Below are 20,312 nucleotides of genomic sequence, written 5' to 3'. Positions count from 1 at the left end.
GTCCATTTAACTTCTCTTTGTCCCAGTATAACCAGTCCATTTAACTTATCTTTGTCCCAGTATAAACAGTCCATTTAACTTCTCATTGTCCCAGTATAACCAGTCCACTCAGCATCTCTGTCCTTGGGAGGGTGCAGGCAGTAGAAAGGTCTCCCACACCTTAATGAATGTGAAAGTTCATCTGTGAAGTCACCTGGAAGCTTCCCCACGAGAATGTTAGCATTTAGCATGTTAGCCACACCCAGCATGCACCTGTGTCCAGGTGTGTTTGATTTGGGTCACCTAGCGTGCTGGCTAGGTGGGGAATTAAACCAGGGATTAACTAAGGTAGATGGAACTTTTTACTTATTTTTTTTAAACCTATGTACATCTTATTCCTATCTGACAGTATCACATTCTGTAGAAACTGTATAAACAAAAACATGCGATGGATATAGATGTATTTAACATTTCAAACTTGAAATACGCTCACTCCTCCAACCCCATATTCATTTTTTCAAACGGACCAAACGAGTGCGCTCGAGCATCTGACTCCAATGAGCACACTTTGAACTTCAGATATGAGGTCAGTTTGAGTGTATTCATTACCATAACAGAGAAGCGCCCTGTAGCTGTGTGTTGAAGACTATAATCACTTTTCCTTGACTTGCAAAATCTTCTGGAAACCATTACCGCAGTGTTTGATAACGTCCTCCAGTCCCCTCCCCAACTCTCCGCACACACTCTGTGTTAGCAGATTAACCGCCCGCCGATTAATTAACACAATTACCTCTGTGTCTCTTATCAACCTTTGCCAGGCCTTAAGCTGTAAATTAATTAATATCCCCTCTCTTGTCATTTCTTAATTATCTAAGTTCCGGTAGGAATTCTGGGAAAGGCCTGTGTCAGCGGCTCGGTTTTGGGGCTCACGCTTACTACGGCTGTGCCGTGAGCTCATTGGTTCATTAGACAGGATGTGAAAACACGCTGCTCTCACGCTGATGAGAAGGTGATGAGTGGACGACGTGATGTAAAAAGAGGCTCTTCAGACGAGGGCTTGGTTTGAAGAGGCGCTCCTTAATCTTTCTCTTTTCCCCGCTGAAGGTGAGACTCGACTTTGTTTGGAGAGCCGGGTGTTCTGACAAATAACTCAGTTTATTGGAGACGGCTGCTCTAAACTCTGATCTCAGGCGTATTTGAGTTCTTAAAAAGGAAGGAACTGACAGAATACAGAACAAGACCTTCAAGTTCTGGCAAATCATGAAAGAGACAGCCGCAGTTCAAACGAGCAGTTTATTATTTGTCAGCTGTGAGGGCGTTGGAGACGGACTGAATCAAACTGATCAGACCTGATGGATGTTCACCTGCCGATCACTGCCAACGAAAACACCAAACACAAGTTGATAAACAGCCATGAAATGCTCTGTATATATAGAATATATTACATTTGACATTTGAATCGTTTCATAGTCATCCTGCAAACTTCTTATACCTTAACCTGAAGTGAAATGATTTTGTAACTAAGCGCCATTTCCTCTAAAATCTAATCTGAAATTAGACAAATTGTCTCATGAATGAGATTTTGAAGGGCTTTGATTTTGAAATGCTACATCAGAATGTCCTGGTTCTGTCTGAGTGACACCTTGAGGTGGTCTGCTATTGACCTGTAGTGACAGGACCAAAACTTTCTGGATTTATTTATTCCTCCCAAACTTCTCCAGGCCTGGAAATTGCTATTTCCAAATTCCATGACTTTTTCATGACCATATAAACCCTGAGAACCTTCAAGCCAACATGGTGAAGAAGTCCTTAAAGGGCTCAGAATAAAATATTTTACTGCTGAATGTTCTTGCATCTTGCGGCAGGTTATAGGGTAAGAGTGTAGGGTTACAGTAAACGGCAACTCTGTCTGAAATAAAATTGTTCTCACTTCTTTAAATAAACCAAACGTAAATCCACCCAGAAAAACCTGCTCTACATTGTGTGAATGTGTCATTAACCCCTCAACCACTTCTGGGATTTTGGTTTTTAATAAACAACCCTGAGTCCTACCTGCTGAGGCTTGGCACAGCAATGGAAGCGCACATCGTTGAGGCTGGAGTCGTCCAGGCCGTACTGGTATTCCTCCATCTTGGTCTCGATGCCACAGATTCCTCCATTGTGACACACCTGGCTCCAGAGGCCGTACTCCCCCCAGTCGGTGCCGGGCCCCTCCAGCGTCGGGTTGCTGCTGCAGCGGAACTTGATGTTGTTGACGGCCGTGTCGTCGCCGAACAGACCCTGATGGGGCTCCACGCGGATCTGGAAAGAGGTGAGCACGCCACTGGGGCAGTACTGGGGCTGGGACCAGTCACCGAAGCTGGACAGGAGAGGAGGAAATGCAAGAGAGGGGTTGGAGGGGGGAGGGACAAAAAAAAAAATCAGGATAAGATCCAATGAGGGCTGGAAACACTGGAGGGAAGTCATTTGCAATCGTGGCAGACACAGCTCTTATATTTCCCCTCTGAACATGATGGGAAACTGCCCGTCTGCAGCTTCCTGCTGTTTCCTACTTTATTTATCTGACTCTTATTTGACCTTATAGAACAGCCAGGTTAGTCCCACTGGGATCAAGGATCTCTTTCACAAGAGAGATCTGGCCCCAGCAACAAACAGCTGCATGTTTAAAGACATATAACCAACATTTCAGAGGAAGGGGCAGACGAGCTCAAGGAGGGTAAAGGAAAGCATATTTCTATTGACGTGTTGAGTGATGTCAGTTATTAGAATCACTCCCTGACATAAAAATCATTTTAAACAAATCATTTTAAAGGACACATAAAATGTACACAGATCAATGGTAAATGTATAGTTGCTTGACAGCGGTCGCACTTTTAAACAAAACTCTCTTGTAAAGGATCAAATCACATGCTGCAGCTTTATCGAACTGCCATGAAAATCTGTTTTTTACAGGTGCAGCACTTATTGCAGTTGAAGCACTGACTTTATTAATTGTTAATAAAGAATTTACTATGACTTCATACATCAGATATGAGGCATTAAAACTAATAACTTTTGTGTTGCCAGGTTGTGAAAACTTCCTTTGACCGGTTAGATGACCTTTTGAATCAATACAATTTTAACTTAAATCTTAAAAGCTTAAATACTTTTTTTAAAGTATTTTATTAATTTTACACCCACGTTGTATTTTTACCAGATCCACTTTGTTTTATGTTGTTTTTTAGTTGTTCTTATTTGATGATTATCTTATTTTATTGTATTTTAGGTGTGGTAAGTTTATGGTGATAATGAAGTGTATAAGTTCTTATTCTTATTATTCTTGTAGAACAGGACTACATACAATCTGGACTCATATTTGATGATCAAAAATCTGCATCAATGACTTATAATATATATAACTGCTGACTTAATTGCTTATGAGAAAGTCACAAACCCATAAGCATCTGTTAAAGGGTTAATAATGTTTATAAATGCATTATTACCAACAAAAAAGGGATGAAAACCGGTCACTGGAATTTATCAATGGCATACAACTGATCTATAAAGCTTCAACCAATGCTTAACCATTAATTAGCCCTTTATAAAGCGCTCTTCATTAGAAGGTGGTACCTTCGCGAGCTACTTACTAGCCCGTGTGGGATTCAATTGAATACAGGAAGCCTCGGTTCTCGTCTTTGGCACAGATGAGGCGGATTCCATTCAGAGCAGTGTCGTCCGCCCCGTACTGGTTTGCCTCCACCTGGGGAAACAGAGAACAATTCCCAGAGCAGCTCTGGTCAAACCAGCTTATCTTATTCTGGTGAAGCTGCTGCCAAATCTGGTGTGAAAGCCCATATGTGACGGCTTGTCAGACTTGTTCTGCATGCAGGTTTACAGGAGCAGATTGATTGCTGTAATCGTTCCTCCTCTCCTCGATGGCTGTGAAGTGATCTTTTTCTAACGCAACTCCGATATGAGATGGGGAGACAAGATGGAAGTTTCTTTCAAAGTCTCTTTTGTACAAATGCACTCTCTGTGTTTCCCTGTTGGTGCTGTCGCTGAGGGAATTTAAAACTCTAAAGATCACAATTTTGGTAGAAACACATTTGATTTGACTAACTCAGACCGCTTTGTCTGAATTTAGGAGTGCATTTGTGCACAGAACGAATACTGGGAATTGTAACCATCATCTCTTACACTGAAGTCTTGTTAGCAAAAGATAGGAGGAACAATTAATGCGACCAAAAAGAATGCTGATTTAAAAAACCTGCCTTCAAGCTTCTCCACAAGTTGGCTTTAATATCTGTGTCTTCACTTTCAAATCCAAAGTAAAAGGAGAAGGTAAAAGCTGCACAACTCTGACGTATTTATTTCAACATCAGCAAACAGATCTCATTCTGTCTTTTGAGTGTTTCCCTCATTTTTCTTCTTTGAAATTGAATATTTGTAAGATGTGACAGAGTCGGTGTCTTTACCCTGAGACTGAAGCCGACAGCAAAGAACTTGTCAGGGCACATCTCGGGCCAGGTCCAGTTCCCAAACTTCTCCCCGTTGCCGACGGTGAGCAGAGATCTGTGCTGTCTGCTGCTGAAGGCCTCGCCGGCTCGCTGCAGAAAGCCTTTCTCCTCACACAACCCACCGGACAGCACAGCCAGCGTGGCCACAGCAGTGAAGAGACTTGCCATGTTGACAGCAGTGAGTCAGTGTTTCACTCCGAAACGCCAGCTAACAAGCACCGAGGGTTCAGGCTCAAAGCTCTCATAGCCTCCCAGTCAATTCGGAAATAGTCCACTCCTATCGGGTTGAATCATTTACAGAGTGGCGTGGGATTGAACAGCTGGTGTTGGAGAAAGAAGAGGTTTTTTTTCTCTCATTGAAGTTCAGAAACACAGAATCTCTCTGTAACAGCACATTCATCTTTTGCATCACAACATGCTGTGAATGTAGTAGGGATCTAACATTGAACACAGGTCCGTGCTTCACAAATGTAATCCACAGGATGAAATCCAGCAGCAACAGAACCTTTCACACTTGTAATCGACGTTGCAAAGGCCGCTGTTGTCCAAGAGTAATAGTTTATAGATTGAGAAGTGCAGTGCCACTGAATAAGCAGAAAAAGGTTTATTTTGTCTCACTGTGACAGAAAGGGCGGACATCACACCGTATCACTGTGGACTGAGAAAGTCAATATATACTGAATTGAGGAAAACAGCCTAATACTCGGATTATGGTGTCATTACTGGATCCATACATCTTCATAGGCCGACATGATATCTGTACACATTCTCTGACATTATCTACATGCATAGCAGGACAATTATTAGCAAGGATGTTAGGCTGACAAAACATTTTTACAGACCGGATGAATTCCAGTGTAAGTTTTTGCGTTTTGTAGTATAACTGTACATGCCACTGTAAATACATCAACATACAGAATACAAACAGGGTCACAGCTGCCACTGCATGCCCTAGGTTTTCTGACAATGATCTACTTCTTGGGTAGCTTGGGGGCAGCAGTAACACCTTGAAGGGTGATATGGTGCACTTGTTAGCAAACAGTAACTTGTTACACAACCAGTAGGTCCAGAAATGATTCTGTGTACAGTTCTGAATCGACACCTTTAAATACCTGCTCTGTCTGTCTGTGTTCTGTTGAGTTTAAATTGAGTTTTCAAAAAAACATTTCATTTTTTTACGTATCTTATGGGATTAATAAAATACTTTGTTCTGTAATAGACATATAGATCATATAGACCACACACATGAGTCTTATGTGTGAGACAGTCATTGTAAGTGACAGGTCGGACACCTTAATCCTACAAAATGATCATAACACAACGTTGGAACTATTCATTGCACTTTCTTTTTTGAAGGATAACATGTCAGTTGAGTCCTTGGTTGACAAAAATGATAAAGGAGAGGCTCTGCCATGTCAGCGGGGACGGTTCCATAACAAACTGACAGCATTTCATCTTCCCACAATGCCGTTTTTCTCCGTCATGCATGTTGAAAGGGATGATTTTCTGTTTTGTGGGCGATACTTTTTTTTAAGAAAACATGGCTCTTATCTGAGCTTTATTATGTCTTATTCTGTTAGAAAATCAATAATTCTGAGGGATGCCGTGGAGATGTGTGTCCTTGACTGCCTAATGGACTGAAGTCAAACCTGGAACATGAAAAGAAAGTGTTACAAAACCTGAAGACATGTTTCATTTCATGACTTCACCGCGCCAGTTTTTTCGACAGTCTGACAATGAAAACGATGAACTCGGCACAGAAGAAAAGAGAACGGTTTCATGATACGGACGCTGACGTCAACACACCTCTGTTTCCACCAGTAGTAAGCTGCTCCACCAGCGGCTGCAGTGAAGCCGAGGAAGAAGAAGATGATCCCCACAGTCATCTTCAGGTATTTAGCATCCAGTGAAGAGGTGTCTAAGTGAGAGGAAAAATGAGCATTTAAGCATACTTGGTTACTTATCCAGTACCTTTCAAGAGTTCAATGTTGTAAGGTGACATGAAGATAAAGTTAGCAAGCCTTAGGGACATCATGCTGCATTGTTTGAAAAGAAACTCAATTCTATAAATAGTGTTATTTATTTCCAAGTCATCTATCAGTATAACTGCTTTGTGTTTTCTTACCCCAGTCCACCTCCAGGCTCTTCCTCAGGCTGCTGTGGTCCACCCTGCAGCTCACCCTCTCCCCTCTTCTGGGTGTGAGCTCCAGGTAAGAGTGAAGCTGGAAGCTCCAGTCCCCGTCGGCCAGGATGTCCGTGGACAACACATCGGTGTTGACCTCTGCCCCGTCTCTCAGCCAGCTCACCCTCACTTCCTGGGGGAAAAAGCCCACAACGCTGCACTCCAGCATGGTTCTCTTCCCGTAGTCAGCCGGCTCGGCTGGATGGACCTTGACGACCGGAGGCACTGGGGTGCAGAAATGATTAGAGCAAAAGATTAGCTGAATGACCTGCTGGATGTGGAGGCTGCTTCAAGGCACAGTGCAGAAGAGCGATGCCGGGGCTAAACACTTTTCTTCAGGCCATTTAATTAAAGAACGGAGAGAGAACAATTGTTTCCTTTTTCCACTGAAGGAAATTAAGCCAAATGAATTGGCACTGTTAGGCCTGTAATATCCTGTTTCCAAACCTCCTCCAAAGAATGAGTAGGAATCACAGAAACACATACCCAATCTATCCAGTGTGCTCCTTCTGAATAATCTTGCGTCGTATCTGCAGAGAGTCTCCACTTGTCTTTTTCTTTCTTCCATTTTCCAAGCCTGGCTGTTATAATGGGCCGCGTTCCTCATGCCGTATTCTCCAAAGCCAACGTACTTCCCGACCCGAGAGTCATACAGGGTGACAATCTTCCGGTTAAAAAGGTTTTTCACTAAGAAGACCACGTCAGTGATGTTGTCGCCATACTCACAGTCATATATCATCTGATATACATAGCCCCCTAACGGACAGAGAATCAGTTAGTACAGACAGATAACGGTGGCAGTCATTTGTTTTACTGCACATTGGCTGAAAAAAAGCTCCTTTGTTCTATTTCAAAGACGAAGGAATCTGCAGACAAATTAAACGATACATCAACTCAAGTCTATTGGATGTAATGCAACTTTCATTTCCTCTTCAGGATGAGTCACAATTATCTTGACTTTTTATTCTGCGCCTTCATCCGGTCAAAATCCTAATTTATGACTTTTAGTTTATGACCAAATACCTGCAAAACAAACACTTAACAGGATATTTTCTTCAAACAAATTCTGTCTCAACTAAAAAGCTATAAACTGAGTGTAAGCAACTCAGTTTTACAGAAGTATTTCTCTATTGCATCATAAAGTGTGCCTGCATGTTATTTTATCCACTCATTTAACTGTTACAAATAACGTAATAGTTATACGTTAATACAAGCTAAAATAAATAAGAAACCTACCTGCTGGTGTATTGCAGAGTAAAACAACAGAGACTGTGAGTCTGTACAGAAAGTAAAGTCCCATCATCTGTTGAACACTGAATACAGCAACATGGAGTTCATCGCATGCTGCCTACAGACTCCTGAAACCTCTCAAGCTCAATGACTAAACTACATCCTGATGAGAATAAATGACGCAAATGATCGTGCAAGTGCAATGCTGACATGAACAGGTCTTTCTGGTTGTCACAGTCGAGCTTTTGTTGTCATGCTGAGAAATCTTAAATAGGAGATCATTCTCGGTGGCATATTTACATGTGAAACGGGGAAGGGGGGGGGGGGGGGGGGGGGGGGGATGTGGTCAGTCTAGTTTTACTTCCTATGCAATGCCATGTCTGGTATTGTCTTTCACTCCAAGGTATGAATTGCTTCTTCACCACGGTATACATACTTTTTATTGCAAAATCAAAAGCTACAGTATATTTTTTTGTGTGTTTGAGGTCTGAAATACATCCTTCAGAAGCTCCACACACTTTCATGTAAAAAATGTGGCAGCTATCTTATCAATCACTGGGAAAATAATTAGATTCCGGGCCGAGCCAAATAAATCCAGCAGAGAGAAAAAAAGAGGCAGTTTGGAGCATCGCCACTCTGTGTCCGTATCAACACACGAGCAAGCAGACATGACAAAACATTATTGACTGATTATTTGTGTCAGGCCGGCACTGCAGGAGCAGCAATATGCCCAAAAGCGTAGTCGGTGTGGTGATAATTGATGGTGACTTTGTGAGCCTGCCAGTGCTCACACAGGCTGCTGTGATGAAGGGTTAATAAACACAGGAGCGAGGCTGTGGGGGAATTGTTCTCTTTCATTTCAATGTGGTTTTGTATGTAGCACGACATTATATTGGAACAGACACTTTCAACTTCTCCATCATGTGCTTTATTTGTATAATAAGCTGCAAACATGATACTGTGGTACAATGTGGGAAACACTTCTTCTGCATTTTATTGGTAGAAAAAATAAATACATTCTTCTGTAAAATAAAAGACAATGTGTCCACTGCAGACAATGTTTTATCAAATTCATTAAAAAAGCTACTTCAGCCTAAACTAAGGATTCTTCTATTTTTTTGACATTTTGGGAAATTTGCGATGTGGAAGAGACTTGGATGCCAATAAATGATACCAATTTTTTATCTGTGAAATATAAGGTTACAGCTAGCTCACTAAGCTCACTATTTAACTTTTTATATCTCTTCTGTTTAATCAAAACAAAAAGTAAAGCGGGAAAAAAACAGCTATTTGCCTTTTTATTGGGGGTTGTATGCCGGAATATTTATTTTCTAATAAGAGGTGCTGGTAGGGGGATTTTGTCACTGTTGGACAGAGGCAGTCTAGCTATTTCCACCTGTTCCCAGTCTTTGGGCTAAGCTAAGCTAAGCTAAGCTAACCATACCATCTCCTGATAGAAGCTTTTTAATTACAGCACAGATACCTGAGTGCCAAAATGTCAAACTGTTGCATTTAACATTTAACTGATGTGTTTTTAGCCCAGGTTTCGATCCATTGTTGTTGCAGAAATAGACAAAGACGACGTATAATATTTCAGTAGAAAAAAAATACAACTATGGTCGGAAAAAAAAAGAGAGTTCACTTCATCTCACTCCCAGGGGAAAAACACAAGGGAGAAAAGATCAAGGCCATCACGCATCTGACATCGAAATTCAGGTGTTTGTCTTGATGCGTTTCACGTCTGGCAGGACTTGTTGGCTTTCATGATGAACCAGAGTCCTGTGACAACTCCAATCAGCCCCAGGATCACACCACCAACACACACCGCCGTCTCTACAACCTGCTGGTCTGTGTGTAGTTCAACCACTGTGGGAAAAGACACACAGATAGAGAGCATGAGGCTTTTACTGATGGGAGGTTTTGCAGGCTGATTCCAGCCTGTATACTAAAGCTGCTTGTTGCCAACATTTTGCGCCAAACATATCCTGCCAAATATCACTTGCTGATATTTGATACCCGACAAAAGTTACCATCTGTCACCTGAAGCCCTACTTTCTACTGCAGATGCAAAATAATTGTTAAATATGTTTAACACACCAAATAAATGTCATTTATGTGTGACTTATGAATTCCTCTTTGGATGGATGGCTGGATGAATAGATGGATAGATGGATGAATGGATGGTTGGATGAATGGATGGATGGATGGATGGACGGATGGGTGGATGGACAAATTGATGGATGAACGGATGGGTGGATGGACAAATTGATGGATAAATGGATGGATGATTGATGGATGGATGGATGGATAAATAAATGCAATTCCTAGAGCCATGGTGCTAGCCTCCGTTAATTTTACACCCGCTGACTCATCACATTACGACCGACCTACCCCAAAACCTGGTGAGAGGCGCCTTCAGGCTGATGTGGTCCACGCTGCAGGAGAAGATGTCGCTCTCCTGCGGAGTGAAGTCCAGGTAGGACGAGATGCGGAAGCTGAAGTCGCTGTTGGAGTAGTACTGAGTCTGGCTGACCAAACTGGGGTCCACCGGCCACCCGTTCCTGGTCCACGCGATGTTGACTGTGGGCGGATGGAAGTCGTTCACGAAGCAGATGAGTGTGTTGGGGATCTCCAGCTCCATCTCCTGCTTGGGGTAGATTATGGAGGTGGGACTGGCTGCAGGGTTGATGTTTAGCAGAGGAAGATAAAGTTACACGACATGGCCAAAAACTAAAAACATTTTGACTGGCCACTTTAAAGTCATTGAAAATCTTAATTGGCACTTGAAGATTCCAACCTTGGCAATGAGTCAAATATCAAATGATAGGTTGTGGCTTTGATCATCCCAAAGCAAAAACAATGTTGGGATTTCTGTGACACGGCACACACAGTCTTAAAGGAACTAAAATCATAGATATAAAGGAATACATGCGCTTGCATTTCCAGATCATTTTGTGTCATTAAATCCCGAACAAGCGGAAGATTGTCATAGATACACACACACAGCAGTGTCATGAAAAGCTAATTAATGGGAACTCCCCAGTGCAGAGCTACACAATAAACAATGGCAGGCGCTTTAACCTGCACTGACAATACAAGCATGATTACACACCCAGAGAGGTTAATTGCACCTCGCAGAGATTGTCCCTGCTGGTTCCCTGGTTCTTCTCTTAAGAACACACACCAGAGCACTCGTCTCATTAACTTGTGTTCAACAACACAGCTTACTGTCGCTCCCATTACATCTGTTTCACTGGCTTTTGTTCTTGTGAGGATATAATCTAGTTTTTGGAAAGACGAACCCAGCAGCGTGACTCTCTACTGGCGGTTGTTGTATTTTTGGTATTTAACCGCTTTTATTTGCAGCTTCAGAGGCTCAGACGGAGATCATCTGACCATTCCTCTGAAGGAACTAAAGGAAGTGGTGGAAATTGTACTCAAGTACTGGACTTATCATTTTTTATTATTCTTTTAGTATTTCTACTTTATGTTAAAGGAAACTTTTTACATTTAGTTGATAGCTGGTATTTTGACTTTTGACACTATAATTAGATTTAGCATTTAATAATAAGTAGGATTTACAATGCAGGACTTTTATTTAAAATACAGTATTCTTACATTGTTGTATTGGTACTTGTACTTAACCGAATGATCCGAGTACTTCTTCTGCATTAAAGGTGACTATTACTTCGGCTCCAACATCTTTAAAAGTACTCCTACAATCAGTGCATCAACTCCCTCACCTATGACCTCTTCGGGGTAATCTTCTCCCTTTGCGGCTCGAGGGACGTTGTACAGGCAGGTACCCAGGGACACGTAGGCGTCTGGACCCAGTCCAGGATCAGGGACCCACTGCTCCGCAAACTCTGGCAGACGCTGAACGGCCTCATAGGTGGCGGGGTCAACGTAGAGGAGCTGATCGCCATCATATTCAATATCATACTGTTCGTCACTCGTCACGTTCCTCTGACAGAAGGTCAGAAAGCGAAGCAGGTGTTTACCTGCAGTTTGTGAGGAAAGATTGAAAACATACGATATGATATATAATATATGATGGTGTCAAATTGTTTTTGGGAGCAAAGCTGGCGTCTATGGAGAATTAACACCAGACATCCTCCAAACTGCTGCCAACATTTTGGTTGTTTCTGTCTCCATCAGCTGGCATGTGACCAACCCTGATGATTTCTATTGTGAAATAAAGTTGTTATATGGAAGAAAATAGAGATTCTATAATGTAATGGCAGACAAAAAGGTGTTTCATAAACTGATTCTTACATGGCTCATCCAAATGAAATGGTACTTCTCGAATGACCGAAGCGTTCTCATAACATACGGCATCCTCAGTGTAGAACGAACTTACTTTCCTTTATATTTAAAAACCAAATGTCTTTTACAAAAACTTACCGTGACAGTACTGTGGAAGACAAATAAGCAGCAGCACCGGGATCAGATCCATCGCCATGTCGCATTTCAGTTCCTCCAAGCAGCAAAGTGAGCGGGTTTCTCTGCTCGTTCCCTCCCAAACATTAAAGTCACACCGTCGGATTCACAGGCCGAGATGACTTCCTATTACATACCAATCAGTGCTTGTAACTCAGTCACAACAATGTCTCCACCTTGACAACACTGGAGGCATGTCCACGGGTTTATGACGTGAGGAACTGCTGCCACCTAGTGGAGGACAATCAGAGTCACACTCTGTGCACCTGTCTGGAGGAAATATAAGAAGAAGAGCACATCTGTTTAACATGATGTATTCAAGTTTATCATGTGTTTTTAAAGCCCTGTTAATTGTATATCACATCATACTTCAATATACTGCTACAGAATACGTATTTGTATAGCAGTGGTGTTGTTACAAAGAACAAAATCAAATAAATACATTTGTTTTCCCAACTTCTAGTGTCAACGGTTGTTGCCGTCATTAAATTGTGTCTTAATTTGTCTGACCAAAAGTTATAACAAATCTAAAATATTCAAATTAGAGATAAAATAAATAAAAGCAGATTATCTTCACATTTAGGGAAATATAAAGAGTCACCCTCCCGCTGATCCCAGACAAAACTCAAACCGCTTGTACAGAAGAGAATATTTTAATAAACACACTTGTCAAATGAAAGTTATGCTTCAGAGAGACGCTCCTCAGGAAACAACTAGGACAGTGAACTGGAATGAGAAGTAACAGCATGTAAAAAAAAAAAAGAAAAGGAAGGAAAGACTGAACAGCAGAAATACAATAGTTTGTGCAACAGCAAATACAGCTGAAGTATATACAAGCATATATTCTTTCACTGAACATTCAATAATAGCTTCAAATATGCATGGGGGCTGTGAGGACTTGGTCCTCTCTTTATGGGGGACACTTGTGGCATTATTCAGTCAACGCCATGTGCTCCAGTAAGTGCAGAGCAGATTTCTTGAAGAAACCGCCGCTGAGTTTCTAAGTGCTACAGATGCAACACGTCACATGTTCAGGAGATCAATGTGGAAGCTAAGAAACCCGCACAGTAGTCTGATAACACTCAGAAGCCCAGCAGTGTTCAGCTCTTATCAAATAAACGCACACTTCAGTTCCAGTTGGACGTAACGAAGAGAAATGTTGAGAACAATATCCAAGTTGAACAGCAAAGAGCTGATTTTTTTTTAATTTTTTTTTTTTTTTTTTAAATACTGAAGACAAATAGTGTCACATTTAGAACACCGGCTGCTCTTTTAAAGTCCGCGCAGCCATCAAAATCATTACAAACTGAATGATTATGTTACTTCGTTGCAGACTTTGTAATTACAGTACGTAAAGCCATTTCTATACTGTACTATAAACCAACTTTGTTTCCAAACGACAAGAGCTACATGCTGTAAAAACAGGCCGCGTGAAGCTCAGACTGAGATTCAACTCCAAGAACATCGTGTGTAAACATAAAGGCCAGATGATAGAAAAGCAAGGCTTTGTGACCACAAAGGTTGCTGGTTCAAACTCCAGTAACGTCCGAGGAAATGTTGGTCAAGAACACAGATAAATAAACACTCTTCCATTCTCTCACCACAGAGGACACAGCGTGAGGCCAGCCACATCACATCTGGAGTCTTTCCACATCCGTTTTTTTTTTTTGTTTGTTTTTTTTAAATTACTCCGCTTCCCTCTTTGGGGGATCACCATAAAATTCTTCTTTATAAAAGAAACATAAATTTGTACAAGTATTTACAAAAGAGGAGGGGGGGGAAACCAAGGCATTTAGTGTTTGTTTTCTACGATTATCCACAGAGATGTCGTTTCTCGTCCCTCAGCTCCACATTCAAAACTTTTTACGAGTCCACTCGGAGTGTTTTTTCGCCACGGTGTCTAATATCTCAGCCCACAACTGTTTCAGGGTGTGTTGTGTCCGGGGCCAGCCCAAGTCCCTGAGTTATTAGTGTGTTCTCTCTCTCAGCCCGTGCCGAGGATCTCAACCAGAGTCTGAATCGCTGGTGTCTGAGGACGAGGAGGAGGAGGAGGAGGAAGATGAGTCGGAGCTGGAGCTGCTGCCGCTGAGGCGCGCTGGCTGGGCGTGAGTCTCCGCAGCACTGGGCTTCTCCACTGAGGACACAACAATAAATAAGAGAATTTATGGCATTCAATTTATTTATGGCAGTGTTATTCTGCAGAAACCACTTTTTTTGCTATCCTTACTTCTAGCCATGATTGTAAAAATAAAATGTGAAAAACTTATCGTTGTCTTATAATAATAAGACAACGATAATCTTAAAATAAATGACATCTAAACAGCAACATTGAAGGTGCGTGTGGTGTGCATGAGGAGACTAAGGATGCTAGGCTCACCTTTAGGTTTCGCAGGTTTCTTGACGGAATTGAGTTGCCCACTGACATCTTGCAGCCTCTTCTCCAGCTCCCTCCTCTTCTCCAGAGTCAGCTCCTCTTTAGACTTCACAACGCCGCCTTTCTTTCCTCCTGCGGCTGAAAAGACGACAGCGTTCTTTAAAGACCTGAGGTCCACACGGTCGTGCGGTTGCTAGTTGGATTTAGGAAACCTTGCAGAACACCGGGTTGGCGTAGCTAATTTAGCCTCATGATGTGACCCAATCAAGCACTGTGCTGCCATACTCTACACACCAACTCAGCAAATACATAATCAACTTTCCACATCACTGTATCGGCCCTTAAGGAGCTTATCCAGCAGTCTTTACTCAGGAGGAAAACGAGCCCTCCTCTCCCTTCTGTGTGTCACATTATTCACATTGTTGCAGTCCACAGAAGAAGGGAAGAGGAGGGACAGTCAACCAGAGAGAGAGAGAGAGACGCAAGCCGCAACACTGCGTGTTGCTGTAACAGCTGTTACAGCAACACAAACAGCTGTTTTGCGCCTGTTTTTCAGCTCATTTTTAGAGAATGATTCATAAATTCAAAATATATCGAGCGCTCTAATAGTGCCACGTTCTTATCAGAGTGCTCTGATTAATGAATGCAGGCCTATTCTTTAATTATGAAACAGCAATGTTGTTATTTATGAACGATCCTTCACATCATGACCACAATTTGCACTCACTGCGAGAATTCGACTGTGAGATTGTCAGTAATAAATAAATAGATGTTGGCAGGTCTGAGCTCTGTGTAAACCAAACAAAGTCAGTCAGTAATGTCCGTCTTACAGCTGTACCACACAACATCCTTCTGAAGTCTACACTCAAGTGAATGTCTTCCCTTGATCGTCTCATTTACCTTGTTCGCCGTACGGCTTACGGGGCTTCTTCCTCAGACAGGTCATGACGTAGCGCTCCAGCTCCTTCAGTGTCGACGGCTTCAGCGTCTCAAAGTCGATCTCGATCTCCTCCGGGTTGGTGTCCCTCAGTGACGGCTCCCTGGACTGGATGATGTGGACCACGCGACCCAGCTTCTCCCCCGGCAGCTTGTTGATGTCGAGGCTCAGCTGGCGCTTCTCATCGTAGGACATGGGCACGATCTCCTCCTCTTCCTCAGAGTCGTAGTGCGGCAGCATGGAGGTGGGCGGAGGAGGAGGAGGGTAGAAGGGCTTTTTCGTGGTCCTGCAGAATCAAGAGGAAGTGAGACAGTCAGGACAGAAGGCCATCATTGGCAGCTGCTTGACATATTCCTATTAGATAAACGATTATCTTTGTGTGTTATTTTACATTTACAAGCTTCAAAAACTCTTGATGTGAAGAGGAGGAACAGTTTGATGGTAATCTGCTGACTACTAACTTGCTATTCTTGTTACTCTTCTTCCCCTGGCTCTTCTTGGGCTGGGAGCCGCCTGCTCTGGCAGACTTTGTTTTCAGGATCTTGCCGGGCATCTTCCATTCCTCAGAGTCCGCTTTGCTTCTGACAGCTCGACTGCGCTTCTCCAGCTTCTTCTTTTTCTTCTTCTCCTTCTCCTTTTTGTCCTTCTTCTCTTTCTTCTTCTTGGCCTTGATGATGGGGCCTTGGGAGAGGGCAGCCAGCTGCTCGTGCATGGCTTTGAGCTGTTTGGGAAAAAAAAAAATGAATTAATGGACACTCGCTGTGAAAAACCCTTTTTGGAGACCTGGATGAATAAAAAGTACCGGGGGACTTACTTGTGTGCACACCTGGTCCTGTAACTCAGCCAAGCGGTGCGCTCGCTCTTCCTCGCTGTCTGAGTTGGGACTGCTCTCGCTCTCCTCGCTCTCACTGCTGGGCTCGCTCTCGGAGGTGGAGGAAGAGGAGGACGAGGAGGAGGAAGAGGAGGACGACGAGGACGTTGGGTGGCCACTCAGCGACATGGCTGTGTGATCCATACGTGGTTCGTCTGGCATCTTGGCAAAACGGAACTCGAACACATCCTGGGGACAGGCCAAATCAGAGAGAAATTAACAGTCACGGGAAAGAGTTTCCTCACAGTCGGCTGCACTTTTGTTTCAGTCCGATTATCCCGACAGCAGGGTTGGACAGCTGGGCTCACCTGCAGCTTCCGGGCCATGCCTACGACATCGTGGTCCGGTGGGTTGTACTTGTAGCAGTTGGAGAACATGAGTCTGACGTCGCTGGCAAACTGTTGCGCGTCCCTGTACTCACGACAGTCCATCTTCCTCTGATGAAGAGACAGGAGAGGACAACTTTAGAGCTTCAACCGCACCTTCAGGAGGTTTTATCAGCGTTTGTATTTCTTAATAATTTGCACTACACTGCATATTTTCAGCCCCAATGTCTCTGTGTTCATCATCACAGTGCGTTAGATTTAAAATAAGGACATTAAGAGATCTGAAACCACTTTACTGTGTAATCAGCAACACAATAGGAGCTATAACAATGGGCCATTAGTCTTTCCACAAGTTAAAGGCATATGAGGAGTCACCTTGATGTCGCTGAGGTCCATGGGACACTTAATGATGTCATGATAGTCGTGGAGTCCCAGTGCAGCTGCGTCCACAGGTGTGTAGAAAGGCCAGGCGTACGCAGCGTGCTTCTTCGACAAAATGTCCTTCAGCAGCCCGCTGCAGTACCTCAGCTGAGGGCTGAGCTTGCTCTTCTTAGAGGGCTGAGCCTGCACGGAGTCAGGCAAGTCCTTCTTGGGGGGTTTGATGGGACGCCCGCTGCCCACCCTGCGTCCACCGCCGGCCATCATCGGCTGGAGCAGGACGGGACCTCCGGGGCTCCTGACCAGGCCCATCCCAGGTGGGGTCTCCAGGCCCATGCCCCCCATGGAGGAGATGGTGTGCATGGAGGTGTCGTGGACCTGGCCCCCGTGGCCTCCTTTCCCCAAGCCCACCATGTGCGTTGGTCCCGACATGCCCACAGTCAAGCCCATGGTGGAGGGGGTGGTGGTGTCTGCCTTACGTTTTACACCTTTTTTCTACAAATAAAGGAGTTTGGAAGTCACAATATACTCAGTATTGTGGCTTTATTCCAATCCCTTTCATACTTGTAATTCAACACATTTTTTCCTCCAACAAAAATGCTGAATACACGAAAATATTTTGCCATTTTCTTCACAATAGGCACTCAAATCTGTATTGCTTCTGCCTTTCAAGATGCCTAAATGTTTCCAGACATTTGTGTTTTTGTAGAGAATATTAATTGAATATAGTAAATCCTCACTTACTGGTCTTGTTTGACTTTTATTATACATGTATAGATGACCAGACATTCTTTTGTTGTAGGGCTGTACCGAATGTTGTTGTTTTTACATTCAAAGCTTCTATTGAGGTTTATGAATATCTATCGTCATAATTGATGACGTCATCACCATTAAAAAAAAATCCTGAGACAAAATCCTCAATTTAAACAAAATGATTCAACAAAAAAAAAAATACTCTTTTTTTTATTTTTTTTTAAAATCAACTTTATTTAAAGAATATAATCCATCAATTTTGCCAACATAAAAACAACTAGAGGACTGAGCGCGGTGGCAGTCGCTGTGTGTTTGAGAGAGAAAGAGAGAGAGGTGAAGAGGAGAGGAGAGGCGGCCATGTTTTCCTAAGTTATCAATAAATAACTTGGAATGCTGCTTCGTCACCCGCCCGCCTGAACCTTTTCTAGTAAGCTCACCACTGGAATATAATTATAAAAATAATGTCATGCTGATAACAATAGTGCAGACTGATCTTTATCTGCAACTGAATGAATGGAAATGCAGAGAAAAAAAAAGAAAAAAAAAAAAAAAAAAAAAAAAAGGGCTGAGCAGCATTCGAATGCCAACGTTATGAATGAAGCTTCATTCTATTCAGTGCAGCACTAGATTGTTCCATCTACCTTGGTTGTGGGCTGTGTAGGAGGCAGGCCCATGATGGTGGCCGGTGGCAGGCTTTTGGTCACCACGGTTTGGGGAGAGTTGGCCAGCATGGACTCCCCCGTGTCCGAGGAAGACGGGGAGTAGGCCGACTGGGACACCGCCGGCACCTGCTGAGCCCTCGCTGGTGAGACATGAATATTCAACATTAGTGATAGAATTCAGCTACAGAATGACGGGTGACAACAAGTTCTGTCTAAAATCACTGGAGACATGCACGGCTTTCTATGTGGCTTCCACCAGTAACGCTACTTTTACATGATACATCAAACGGAAGAGTTAGTATAACTGCTGAGCTGTATGTGAGCGTGGAAGTCTTCTCACTTACAGTTGGACTTGCGACCTCTTCCCCGGCCGTTCTTGCTTCGAGGAGCTGGAGGAGGCAGCTCCACTTCGTCCTCGGGCATCTGGGCCACTTTTTGGAGAAAGATCTTCTCTAAGGGCTGAGCCATCAGCACGATGTCATCCGTCGGCTAGCAAAGGAAATAATAGAACAAAGAACATTAGCACACTGCAAAGATGCCATTACACGTTTACATAACAGAACAGTTCTTTTGACATTCATTTGATTTCATTTCAATGTACTTTTTAATCACTGTTTTAGTTAAAACATCAATATTTATACCGAACATTTGCTCGACAAAACTTCACAAATACTCGCAACTTGTCCTCAAGTTTGTCATTTTTTCTGATATATTACAAATGAAATGTAAAAACAGTGATATATGGATGAAGCTTGTGGTGAAAACTATCTCCGGTGATGCTAAGATAGAATCAAAGTTTTGGGGATTCTCTGCATCTACCACTTAAGACACCCATTGACCAAGACACCTGGATTTACATCTCCAGAGAAGTTGTCTGATTTGTAAAAAAATTATTTGGTAATGGATCTCCACTAAATCTGCAACGGCAGCATTTTCATTTTCCCTCTTGTGTTATTACATAGGAAAACATCCCAGATGCAAAGTGTTGGATGACCCTTTTCTCACTGGTAATCAAGAAAAGGTTGAAAAATGTTCCCTCTCTCACATTATTAAGAAAACCCCTGAGAGAACACCTGGGTCTGGACCTGGGTCTGGACCTGTCCCGAGCACCTTGAGCTTTAAATAACCCTGTATTATTCCCGCTGTGAGAGAGAGTGGTGCCATCTTAATAAGGCTGCAGCGAGAGGGAAAACAGGATGGATAAAGATCTGTTTTGTACCTTTTAACCTACCTTGTTGTAGATGTAGCAGTTGGTGAACATTGTGTTGAAGTCCTGTATGCACTCACTAGCACTGCGGTAGAAGCTGTTCTCCAGGCGCTTTTTGATGGTCCCCATGTCCATGGGTTGTTTGATGATTTTATGGTAATCCTGAAAAAAGGCAGAACAATAGACGGAGAAGTGAAACACGTGTCGATTTTTCCTAGAAATGAAAATTGTGAAGGAGGAGAATGCAAAAAACGCAAAAGCTGCAATAAAGAACGCTCCACGTGACATAACTGAATGAGAGGCGATTAAGAAAACAACTTGATGCTCGCAGTACAACTGTGTGAAAATGGCCAAGGCCAGGTTTAAGTGCGATCCACATGTTTACATGTAACATTATTGTAAGAGTAGCGTAGCTCCTTTTGGAGAACAGCTCAGTGTGTAGCGAGTGTGGAGAGAGAGAGAGAGAGAGAGAGAGAG

General features: G+C 43.0%; 4 protein-coding genes across 4 annotated transcripts in view; all 4 read right to left on the bottom strand.

The window, feature by feature from the left end:
• Positions 1–1,258: 1,258 nt before the first annotated feature.
• LOC116394437 (vitelline membrane outer layer protein 1 homolog) lies at positions 1,259–4,726 on the bottom strand. The gene is made up of 4 exons (XM_031867517.1): positions 4,434–4,726; positions 3,606–3,718; positions 2,032–2,338; positions 1,259–1,353 (listed from the first exon to the last, which is right to left on the bottom strand). Exons 1-4 carry the CDS (start codon positions 4,641–4,643, stop codon positions 1,351–1,353), a joined length of 633 nt encoding a protein of 210 aa, XP_031723377.1. The 5' UTR covers positions 4,644–4,726; the 3' UTR covers positions 1,259–1,350.
• A 357-nt stretch (positions 4,727–5,083) lies between these two features.
• Positions 5,084–8,031, bottom strand: LOC116394355 (rano class II histocompatibility antigen, A beta chain-like). The gene is made up of 5 exons (XM_031867398.1): positions 7,894–8,031; positions 7,144–7,413; positions 6,601–6,882; positions 6,282–6,393; positions 5,084–6,124 (listed from the first exon to the last, which is right to left on the bottom strand). Exons 1-5 carry the CDS (start codon positions 7,958–7,960, stop codon positions 6,052–6,054), a joined length of 804 nt encoding a protein of 267 aa, XP_031723258.1. The 5' UTR covers positions 7,961–8,031; the 3' UTR covers positions 5,084–6,051.
• Positions 8,032–9,178: 1,147 nt separating this feature from the next.
• LOC116394356 (H-2 class II histocompatibility antigen, A-U alpha chain-like) lies at positions 9,179–12,854 on the bottom strand. Its single transcript, XM_031867399.1, has 4 exons — positions 12,292–12,854; positions 11,631–11,888; positions 10,279–10,563; positions 9,179–9,753 (listed from the first exon to the last, which is right to left on the bottom strand). The coding sequence occupies exons 1-4, from the start codon at positions 12,347–12,349 to the stop codon at positions 9,623–9,625; spliced, it is 732 nt and encodes a 243-aa protein (XP_031723259.1). The 5' UTR covers positions 12,350–12,854; the 3' UTR covers positions 9,179–9,622.
• A 137-nt stretch (positions 12,855–12,991) lies between these two features.
• The window catches only part of brd2b (bromodomain containing 2b), a 13,968-nt gene continuing 6,647 nt past the window's right edge, over positions 12,992–20,312 (bottom strand). The window contains exons 3-12 of the mRNA XM_031867396.1: positions 19,860–19,997; positions 18,973–19,117; positions 18,608–18,768; positions 17,211–17,708; positions 16,818–16,946; positions 16,453–16,698; positions 16,100–16,359; positions 15,602–15,924; positions 14,705–14,839; positions 12,992–14,461 (exon numbers count right to left, since the gene is read on the bottom strand). Of these exons, the coding sequence (XP_031723256.1) occupies positions 14,331–14,461; positions 14,705–14,839; positions 15,602–15,924; positions 16,100–16,359; positions 16,453–16,698; positions 16,818–16,946; positions 17,211–17,708; positions 18,608–18,768; positions 18,973–19,117; positions 19,860–19,997 (2,166 nt within the window). The 3' untranslated portion in view covers positions 12,992–14,330. The remainder of the gene's footprint in view (positions 14,462–14,704; positions 14,840–15,601; positions 15,925–16,099; positions 16,360–16,452; positions 16,699–16,817; positions 16,947–17,210; positions 17,709–18,607; positions 18,769–18,972; positions 19,118–19,859; positions 19,998–20,312) is intronic.

This window comes from Anarrhichthys ocellatus, unplaced genomic scaffold, assembly GCF_004355925.1.
Source record: "Anarrhichthys ocellatus isolate YVR2014 unplaced genomic scaffold, GSC_Weel_1.0 scaffold39, whole genome shotgun sequence".
In the NCBI taxonomy this organism is placed as follows: domain Eukaryota; kingdom Metazoa; phylum Chordata; class Actinopteri; order Perciformes; family Anarhichadidae; genus Anarrhichthys; species Anarrhichthys ocellatus.
This window is presented reverse-complemented; position numbering and strand designations above follow the sequence as displayed.